This window comes from Brachyhypopomus gauderio, chromosome 16 (genome assembly GCF_052324685.1).
Source record: "Brachyhypopomus gauderio isolate BG-103 chromosome 16, BGAUD_0.2, whole genome shotgun sequence".
Classification (NCBI taxonomy): domain Eukaryota; kingdom Metazoa; phylum Chordata; class Actinopteri; order Gymnotiformes; family Hypopomidae; genus Brachyhypopomus; species Brachyhypopomus gauderio.
The window spans coordinates 6,032,496-6,043,935 of record NC_135226.1 but is presented as its reverse complement, the minus strand read 5'-3'; the positions used below and the strand labels follow the sequence as shown (position 1 = coordinate 6,043,935).

At 43.0% G+C, this 11,440-nt stretch overlaps 1 protein-coding gene across 1 annotated transcript; it reads right to left on the bottom strand.

Moving 5' to 3' along the window:
• Window positions 1-4,223: 4,223 nt before the first annotated feature.
• LOC143478301 (olfactory receptor 52B2-like) lies at window positions 4,224-5,174 on the bottom strand. Its single transcript, XM_076977264.1, has one exon. It carries the CDS (start codon window positions 5,172-5,174, stop codon window positions 4,224-4,226), a length of 951 nt encoding a protein of 316 aa, XP_076833379.1.
• Between the last annotated feature and the right edge of the window lie 6,266 nt (window positions 5,175-11,440).

Genomic DNA, 11,440 nt, shown 5'->3' with positions numbered 1-11,440 from the left:
TCGTTTAAAAATATATATTATTATTATTATTAACATTTTACTGAGGTCGGTTTGAAATGATCTTTTGAAAACCTGAGCGAATAAAAACAATGCCCTGAAATGCGCCACCACCTCGCACACACCCGACCTCTCTCTTCCTTTAACACCAGATGCGCTGCAGCAGCAGTTCAGTTCAGCGAGTGGAAGGAAGCTGAACGTTCACAGCACGCCTTTCGCTCTTGGCCACGCCTCTTTCCCGGCCCCCACACAGAGGGTAAAACCGGAGCAAAGAAAAGAGAGAAGCGCAAAAAAAAATTATGAACGTAAAATGCGAGAGGCAAAGAAAAGCAGTGACGCGCAAACAAAAGAAAGAAACGCAAAAGGGAGAAAGTATTGCAAAAAAAAGCAGCAACATAAAATGTGAAACGCAAAGAAAAGAAAGAAACGCAAAAGAGGGAAAGTATTGCAGAAACAAATTAGGAAGGTAAAATGCAAAATGCTAATCTTATATTTGCGATATAATTTTTTTTTCGTCACCATTAAAGACCCTAATTTGACTCCATAATACTTGGAATGTCTAGAACATGTAATTACTACATTATTGTTGAATGCATGCACCAACTTAGATTTTGAGCTTGTTATGTCTTTGTTGTAATTTTACAACGTGGGGTGAGAATGGTAGTCAAAATGTGATATGTACCTGTAATATTGCATATGGACATAACACTTCTCAAATGTTCAGATATTGTGAAATACTTACTTATTACTACTAGAAACATAATGTAGATGTTTTTTTATTTGTTAAGAACAGATATGAGTAATTCTGAATGAAAACACGATTTGTTGTTGTGGTATTTCAAGCCTTTCCAGTAGCAGTATTTGAAACTTTGGCTGTATTGTATCTGTAAAAATACATATACATATGTTTTTCTAGAATTTATTTACTCAAATATCTAAAGCCAGACACTGGTTGTGTGTATGGTTACTGCATGGGTGTAGAAAGGTGTGAACATTCTTGACTGTATGGATGTAAGTGGGCAGGGGAATTGCAAGTATGGTGCATTGTTCTGGAGTCTGTGGATCTAAATGATCTGGGTTCTCCTTTTAATATGTTGATCTAAGTGGCCATGCAGTGCATTGTGTGATACATTGCCCTCAAGTCACACTGCACTGAATGGCCACTTAGATCAACATAATAAAAAGAGAATTTTAATCTCTGTTTGTAATTATAATTGATCTTTTTCAAATTTTCTTCAGGTAAACTCATCACGGAGCCCTTTGACGTCCATGGCAGTGATAGAGAGATGACAGAGATGTGTGTCTACCCTGAAGAGGTTCTGTGTACTGCCAGTGGATGTGCGCAAGGACATGGTTGCACATTTCCCAGTGAAATTAAAGAGAGGACGCTGCACACACTGTGATAAAAGCTACACAAATATCCTCTGCAGGAAGTGTAGTGTGCAGCCATGCTTTTCGGACGAAAGGAACTGCTTTTTGGAGTTCCACTGTACATAGAAACAAGTGGTTATTACCATTTCCTTCCACTAGTCTGGGTTCAGGCCACTTGTCCTGGGTCTGCAACAGTTTTTATTCTTAATTTTTTTTTAAGATTCATAAAATTAAGATTAGGAATTAAGATTCATAAAGGTATGTGCTGTGTGATTATTAATAATGAGATTTACTGTTAAAAACCTTTATAAGCAGTCCACAGTGCAAATCAAACCTTATTCATTCAGTATATTTGTTTTGACAGCATAGGGGCAAATACACAAATTCAGCTCTTATTTAGACCCGATGTTGCAATATTGCAACATTTCTGTAAAAACTTACTAAAACATAAAAAACTTGGTAACACTTCAGTTTCTGCATCAGAGGACCCCTCTAACATGATTAGATGGAAGAAATTTGGGTTTTACAGGGGTTAAAGTGGCTTGCAAAATTTAAGGATAGGAATAACAGTAAAAAATACATACATATTTTTTTCTTTCATTTAAAATGAAATGCATTGGTTTGCACTATGAAGTTACAGTAAAATGTATGTTATAGTTAAAATTGCATTTAAAATATTTTAAACATTTTAATATTTTTAAATATTTTCCCTTAACTTGTTGTTTGGGCTCAGTAGGCTACTGTGGATGACTTAAAGTGTAAAACCACCAAATCAAAACACACACACACACACACACACACACACACACACACACACACACACACACACACACACACACACAGCACCTTTCCCAGTCCCACTCACCTGATCACTAATGTGCACCTGTTCCCAGTTTATCTGGCCCTATTTAAGCCTGCAGGTTTTTTCCTCCACCCTGAGGCTGATTTGTTTTGTGTTTCAGTGTGTTTTCATTTGCTCTCACTTCATCACTGCAATGTGGAGTAAAGACTCCTAGCAGATACACATATAGAGTGTATGTGTGTGTGTGTATATCCATCCATCCTTTTTGATCCGCTTTAGCCAGGTTCGGGTCGCGGGGGCAGTAACCTAAGCAAAGAGGCCCAGGTTTCTCTCTCCCCTGCCACCTCTTCTAGCTCTTCTGGGAAGATACTGAGGCGTTCCGAGGACAGCCGAGAGAAATATTCTCTCCAGTGTGTCCTGGCTCTTCCCTGAGGTCTCCTCCCAGTTGGACATGCCTGGTCTGGATACCCAGGTGGCATGCGGACCAGATGCCCGAACCACCTCAACTGGCTCCTCCCTATGTGGAGGAGCAGCAACTCTACTCCAAGCCTCTCCCGGATGACGGCCCAGAGCTTGTGACCATAGGTAAGAGTGGGAATTTAGTAAATTGAGAGTTTTGCCTTTTGGCTCAGCTCTCTCTTCACCACAAGTGTCCGGTACAGCATCCACAATACTGTAGCCGCAGCATAGATCCACTTGTCAATCTCTCGTTTCATCCTTCCCTCACTCGTGAACAAGAACTTGAGATCCTTGAACTCCTCCACTTGAGGCAAGGACTCACTCCCGACCCATAGAGGGCACTTCACCCTTGTCCGACTGAGTACCATGGTCTCAGTTTTAGAGGTGCTTATTCTCATTCCGGCTGTCTCGCACTTGGCTGCAAACTGATCTAGTGAGAGCTGCAGGTCTCAGCACGATGATGCCAACAGGACCACATCATCTGCAAAATGGAGACGTGGATTCCTGAGGCCACCAATCCAAACCCCCTCCACCACTTGGCTACGCCAAAAAATTCTGTCCATAAAAGTTATGAACAGAATCGGTGACTAAGGGCAGTCCTGGTGGAGTCCAACTCCCACTGGGAAGCAGTTTGACTTACTGCATGCGAACCAAGTTCCTGCTCTGTTTGTACAGAGACTGTATAGCCCGCAGCAATGGGCCCTGTACCCCATACTCACGGAGCACCCCCCAGAGGAATCCCCGAAGGACATGGTCGAATGCCTTCTCCAAATCCACAAAGCACATGTGGACTGGTTGAGCAAACTCCCATGCAAGGGTGAAAAGCTGGTCCAGTGTTCCACAACCAGGACGGAATCCACATTGTTCCTCTTGTAACTGAGATTTGACTATATACCGGACTCTCTTCTCCAGTACCCCTGCATAGACCTTACCAGGGAGGCTGAGGAGTGTTATCACCTGATAGTTGGAGCACACCCTCCGGTTCCCTTTCCTAAAAAGGCGAACCACCACCCCGGTTTGCCAGTCCAGAGGCACTGCCCCGATATTGCACTCTGGTCACCTCAGCCCAAGTGATGGGCAAACCCCCATCCAAGTCCCCCAGCTCTGCATCCTCTATGGAAGACATGATGATGGGATTGAGAAGATCCTCGAAGTATTCCTTCCACCACCTTATGACATCCCCAGTCGAGGTCAACAGTTCCCCAGCCCCACTGTATACAGTGTTGGTCAGGAACCGCTTTCCTCTCCTGAGTTGCCTGACGGTTTGCCAGAATCTTCTCAAAACCAATTGAAAGTCACTTTCCATGGTCTCAAAGAACTCTTCCCACACATGAGATTTTGCCTACACGATGGTCAAAGCCACGATCCGCTTGGCTGTCCTGTACCTGTCTGCTGCCTCCGGAGTCCCACGAGTCAACCAGGCCTAATAGGACTCTTTCTTCAGCATCACGGCCTCCCTTACCCAAGGTGTGCACCATCGGGTTCGGGCATTGCCGCCACGACAGGAAATATATATATAATTTTAATTTTTTTGTTTGTTCAATCAGTCAACATACTCATTAAGTCCAAGGCTTTTCACGCGTTCACACTATGTTTATGTGAATGTGCCCTTTATTTTTTTCAAGACCATAATAAATGCATTTCTAATGTCTTTTGTTTTCATTCCATATATAATTGGATTGGCGACTGGGGGTATTGTGAAAGTCATTATACCACACAGTTTTTGTGCATTGGGAGAGATATTTTGCAAACGATATGACAGTATCCAAGTGGTGCTGAATATTTCAAACAGACCAAATGTAATTATTTGGGCTAAACAAGTATTTACAGCCTTACTTTTAGCATCAGATTGAGAGTGTGAAAGACAGGTTTTAAGTATTTGTATATAGGACAATAACTGAATACCCACACAAAAAGCCTGCATAAATCCTGTTAATAATAAGCCATATATATTGTTTACTGTGATATCACCTGCACATGAGAGTTGCAATAAGGACATATTATCACAGTATACATTAACAATAAATCTCTTGCACTTTTGTAGTCTGGCCTGAAGGGCAAACAACACTGTTATTACAGCAAAATCAAGGCCCCAAGCCAAAGCTATAACACCTCCAACTGTGAAGGGTGTCATTATAGTGTGATATCTGAGTGGCTTGCATATTGCTATATAGCGGTCAAATGCCATTGCAGTCAGTATAAGAAGTACACCTGTTCCATATGTATGCAGAATAAAGCCCTGTAAGACACATGTTGGGTAATACACAATATTTGATTGAGTTACAATATCAATTAATAGTCTGGGAAGGATAGTGGTGATTCCTAGTATGTCTGCTAGAGGGAGGCTGAACATAATGTAGAACATTGGCTTATGAAGACTCCGTTGTGTCACAATGAGTGTTAGAATTATTCCATTACATAACACTGAAAACAAGTAGATCAAAACTCCAGTCAGGAAGACAGGATATACAACATCTGGAGAGACATCAAATTTGGCAGTTTGAAGGATCCAGCTAAAGGTGTCATTTGAAAATTGGACATCCATTAAAATCTGTTGGACAAATGACAGAGAATTAACTCATTTGCAAAATAGAATTACCTTCGTCATCATAGCCAAAAAAGTGAAATATATAAAAAAAATTAAAATATATGACTGAGATGTATTGTTTATTTTACAGTAACACTTTTTAATTGTTTTTAAACAATAAAAACAATTGAAAATTGGACATCCATTAAAATCTGTTGGAGAAATGCCAGAAAATTAATTCATTAGCAAAATATCATTACCTTTGTCTTCACCTCCTAAATTGTTATATACTGCCTCTGATTCTACCACAACTCCGATCTGGATCATAATTATTGCTTTTATGGTTAATAATAATATTAATAATAATAATAATAATAATAATAGCAAAAAATTGAAATATAAAAATATATGATTGACTGAGATGTATTGTTATATTTGAACACTTTATAATATTTTATACACTAAAAAGTGCTAAGAAATTATATTCCATTCCTGGTTCCTATGTTTTGACTTACCTTTGACCTATAGCCTTAGCTTTGTAGATGACTTCTGCCAACTTCACTTAACAATTTCACATGTAAAGAGTGGAGTCTACAGTAGGGCACTTAGGCCTTTATATGCAATACAAGTCCTACAGACACAACACAATTGGCTCACGTGGTGCAACGGGTTTTTTGCTGTAATGATCAACAAAACTGTGCTCATCTACAGTTGAGAGTTCAACCTGTACCCACACACACACACACACACACACACACACACACACACACACACACACACACACACAGCACCTTTCCCAGTCCCACAGTTTATCTGGCCCTGTTTAAGCCTGCAGGTTCTTTCCTCCACCACACAGGTCACCACCACAAGAGTTGTTGCTTCAGCTCTGTGAAACCTGAGGCTGATTTGTTTGGTGTTTCAGTGTGTTTTCATTTACTCTCACTTCATCACTGCAATGTGGAGTAAAGACAGTATATACATATACAGTGTGTGTGTGTATGTATATTAGAGGTGTGCCGATTCTAAGTCGTGGTGAAGTCTTGTGTTACGTAATTACAAAATTACGTGAGACTTTACGCAGCAGATTCTGGGACACACTCATGTGCGGAAAAGTTTCAAAACAAATGGAGGAAAGAGATATTCAACCTGTCCCGTCTTCATTTAAGGCAAAAATATGGGTTCCTTTTGGTTTTTACCGAATGCCAGGGAAGGCCGAACTTGACACAATGTAGCTCGTGTGCAAGGCTTGTGTAACGCGGTGAGCACGGGAACGTACACAACGTGTGAAATAATATAGAGAAGGGTGGACCCAAGTGAAATAATATAGAGAAGGGTGGACCCAAGTGCCGGCTCACAAGAGCAAGACGTTTGACTCTTGTCAAATGTATTTGCGAGAGGGAAACGCGCACAATGACCCAGAACAAACAAACAAAACAACGCGGAAGACTCAACGCGCAAAAGAATAGAAACAAAAACCATGAGGGCATGGAGTAAATAGAAAATACAACGCGTGGGAAATAACACTCAACCGCAGAGAGACAGGAGAAAGAAGCAAAATAACAACAGTAACTAAAAAACAGCACGGATAAATGCAACGCGAAAACGAAACCAAGGATGCCAGCAGAAGTAACTGGCAAAAAACGCCGCAGCAAAATAAAACCCTTCCCAAAAATAAAAACAAAACGGATAGGAAGAAATACAGGATTATGAAAACTTGAGATGAGTCAGGAAGCGAGGCAGGAGATAGATACTCGAATAAGTAAAGAGAATGCATAACAGAGAGAGGTGGCGGGACACCATTAAACAAGAAGCAACCACAGAGAAAGCAGGGACCTGGCTGTGTACGGTTACGCCGGTTTAGTCTGGGACTGACTCTGGTGCCCATAGCAGCGGCTGGGGGAACTGCATCCAAGCCAGCCCTGAGAGCTTGCAAAATGAAGCTAAAGAATTTTGGTAACACAACAAAAAGCATTTTATTTTACCAAAGCACATTATTTTTGTTAATTAAAAGAGAAGGACATTTTATTTTCTGTATTTGTCATTCTGTCATGCAAAGCAGACTGTAGTAGATCATGCAGATTTTATAGACTGAAGCAGAAATTTTTATAAATCAAATCATTTTTTGAATCAAAAATCGTTTTGAATCGAAAATCGATTTTGAATCGAATTTGAATACGTCCAACCTGACTCAGGAGCTATTCAGCCTGATACCCGGCCTGACCAGTAGGCTGCCGGATTCGACCCTGAAGCTGTTTAGCTTGATGTCCAGCTAGACCCAGAGGTTGCTCAGTCTGATTTCCAGCTGGACCCAGGGAATGTCTTAAAACGACTTGGAGGCTGTTCAATCGAACTTTTCTCGTAATAAGTTTGAGTATGCTGCTCCTGATGAGCCTCTCCTCAGGGTTTCCATGCATCATTCTCTCTGAAACCCCAGACTTGTCATTGCAGTCTATTACTACTACAGTCCTGCCTGTGTCGACAGCTACAAGGTCCGCTCCTCATTCTGAGATCAATCTGGACCCTACCTAGGAGTCCCCCAAGAATCAGCTCCAGGATTTTAATTTAATTTCATTTAAATTTGGGCCTATGCCTGATTTAAATCTGCAATCAGTTCCTGTTCCTAAGACTAGTCAGAGACATACTTCTGAGGTTTCACTAAACCATAGCTTGATACTCAGTCTGCTCCATGGACTGAACAGCCTGTTTCTGAAATCACTGTGCCTGTTTGTATAATAACCATTTATGAACTCCGTAACTGCCTGAAGTCAATGTTGATGCCTTTGTACCCTGCTTCTATTCCTACTTTTGTTTATGTTCCTGTAACTGTAACTATGCCTAGTCCTTCATTTATTTCAGTGCCTGTCTCTGTGTTTGGATTGTTTGATTTTTGTAATGTTCCTTTCCTTTGTTTTTTATAGTATTACCTATTTGGTTCCTATACATTGTTCTGTTATTCTTAATATACTTGTGTCTGTGGTGTCCTCCCATACATTTAAATTTTCTTCTTCAAAATTTTCCCCTGTGGATCCACCTGTTCCTTCTCCTGATTCTACCCAAACTAATTTATAGTTGCCCTCAGTTCCGTAATGTGCTTTTGCAGATACTCATTCTAGTTGTTCCCCAGGTCCTGTCAAATCAAATCAAATCAAATCAGATTTATTGTCACATCACCAGTGTACAGGTACACCGGTGAGTGAAAAACTTGTGTGCAAGTTCCACAATTTGCAGTAACAATATTTACAATAAGATGTATAAATTACAACAATTATGCTAGTGTATGTACATATAAAACTTATTGTGTAGTGTCATGTAAATAAAAATAAGTGTTCTAATTTGTTTACAATATATTAAATATACATGTGATATTGCACAGTGAATGAGAGGAATGTAACAGGCTATGGATTATATAATGCTGTATAGATGTGCAGATGTACCACATCTGTGTTGAAAAAATAGATTTTCCGATTCAGAATCGATTCGCATATGATGATCTGATAATCGATTAGTACGTCCAAAGATAGATTTTTTTGTGAACTTTTACTCCCGCCTCGTCACTAAATTCACGCAGGCGTGCTCGGTCTAACTAACTGTAAAACAACATGGCGTCGGACAGTGACGGTACAACTTACGTAACTCAACGTAAGTTGTTGAGCGGGGGGTGGGGGGTGGCGATCGTAAGTTGTTGAGCGGGGAGTGGTGTGTAACGATTGTTGAGTGGGTGAGGGGGCGCCATGTAGCGATTGCTGTAAAATAAATGGGTCTTATTATTTACATTGAGGGGGCGGGACACCTCGCCCCTTCCCCCCCCCCCCCCCCCCCCCCCCCCCCCCCGTGGGGCCGGCCCTGATAACACTAAACCCCGAATTGGATCGAATCGATTAAATCGGATTAAATCGTAATAAATCGATTCTTAATCTTCAGAATCGGATCGATTCTTGGAATTTGAATCAATACCCAGCCCTAGTTATGATACTGTAGTGATGACAGAGCAAGGTATGGAGTAAGTATATGATAGAGGGGTAGAGTATTGTCTCTGGTTGTAATTTTTTAAGTCCCATAGTCCAGCAGTGCAGAGGTGCAGTGAGAAATAAAGTGCAATAAAGTGCAGATGTACTGTGGTGTTCATGCATGTAATGGGGGAGGGGGGTGGACTGCCCAGAGCAGAGATTACTGGCTGTTCAGTAGCCTGGTTGCATGGGGGAAGAAGCTGTCTCTGAGCCGACTGGTTCTGGCTTTGAAGCTTCTGAGTCTCCTACCACTCGGCAGCTGAGAGAACAGACAGTGGCTAGGATGGGAGGGGTCCTTCATGATCCTTCTGGACTTCCTCAGGCAGCGACTGGTGTATAAGTCCAGCAGGTTAGGGAGCTGAACCCCGGTGATGGACTGTGCTGTATGCACTACTCTCTGCAGATATTTCCTCTCGAGAGCAGTGCAGTTCCCATGCCAGGTGGTAATGCTGCCAGTCAGGATGCTTTCCACAGTGCAGGTGTAGAAGGTCTTGAGGATGCTGGGGTTCAGACCAAACCTCCTCAGCCTTCTGAGGAAGTAGAGGCGCTGGTGGGCCTTCTTCAGTACCTGTGTAGTGTGCACTGCCCATGTCAGGTCCTCACTGATGTTAACACCCAGAAACTTAAAACTGCTGACCCTCTCTACCGCAGTCCCATTGATGTGGATCTCTGAGTGTACTCTCTCCCGCCTCCTGAAGTCCATGATGAGCTCCTTTGTCTTGCTGACGTTTAGAGAGAGGTTGTTCTCCTGACACCAGACTTCCAGGATTTTTACCTCCTCCCTGTAGGCCGATTCATCATCATTGGAGATCAGGCCCACAACCGTTGTGTCATCAGCAAACTTTATGATGACGTTGGAGCTGTGTCTAGCAATGCAGTCGTGGGTGTGGCTGAGCACACAACCCTGGGGGGCTCCGATGTTGAGGGTCAAAGAGGAGGATGTAATACTGCCCATCCTTACCACCTGCCGTCGGCCCGTCAGGAAGTTCAGGATCCAACTGCATAGTGTGCTGTTCAGACCCAGATCCCGGAATTTGCTGTTGAGCTTCGAAGGAACGATGGTATTGAATGCTGAACTGTAGTCTACAAACAGCATTCTCACATACGTGTCCTTCTTGTCCAGGTGGGAGAGGGCAGTGTGCAGTGTCAGTGCGATTGCATCGTCAGTGGATCTATTCCTCCTATACGCAAATTGCAGAGGGTCCAGGGTGGCAGGCAGTGAGGAGCAGATGATGTCTTTGACCAGCTTCTCAAAGCATTTGCTCACAATGGAGGTCAGAGCAACAGGTCGCCAGTCATTCAGACAGGTAATGACTTTCGGACTGGCACAATGGTGGCTAGTTTGAAGCTACGATGAAGGTATGATGGAGAGAGACAGAGAGGTGTTGTAGATGTCTGCGTAAACACCTGCTAATTCTCTGTAGCAGGCTTTCAGCACTCTACCTGGTATGGCGTCTGGTCCTGCTGCCTTGCACGGATTCACCTGTCTGAAGGCTCTTCGTACATCAGCTACACAGACGGAGGGGGGGTTGTGATCAACGGTGGGCGGGGCGCTCTCCTGCGGGGCAGCGAGGTTACTATCAAAACGAGCGTAGAAGCGATTTAGCTCGTCCGGTAAATCAGTGCTAGTGTTGGGCAGAGTGTGAGGGGTGGATTTATAGTCCGTGATTGTGTTTAGTCCCCGTCATAAACTCTGTGTATTGTTGGTGTTAAACTGTGCTTCCACTTTCTCCCTGTACACCCGTTTAGCTGCTTTGATGGATTTACGCAGAGCGTAGTTGGTTTTCTTGTACTCTTGCGTATTTCCAGATCAAAAAGCAGCGCTATGTGCTCTAAGGGCGGAGCAGACCTCACAGTTCAGCCAGGGCTTCTGATTGGGGAAGACGCGGACTTGTCTGCAGGGCACTACGTCATCCACACACTTGCGTATGAAGGCGGTGACTGTGTCTGCGTACTCGTCAATGCTGCTCGACGAATCACGGAACATTTCCCAATCCACATGCTCAAAACAGTCCTGCAGTGTAGCATCTGATTGGTCAGACCAACGGCGCACCTCCCTGGTAGTGACCGTCTCACGTTTCAATCTCTGCCTATAGGTGGGCAAGAGCAGGATGGAGGAGTGATCCGATTTGCCAAACGGGGGTTGGGGGAGGGATTTGTAAGAGTTCTGGATGTTCGAGTAAACATGGTCTAGCGTTCGGCTTCCCCGAGTGAAACATGTTACGTGCTGGAATAGAGATGGGCAGAAAGTTCTCAGGTTATTCCGATTAAAGTCCC

Coding starts and splice junctions, on each gene's coding strand:
- LOC143478301 (XM_076977264.1), bottom strand. CDS start 5,174: ATGGATGTCCAATTTTCAAATGACACCTTTAGCTGGATCCTTCAAACT.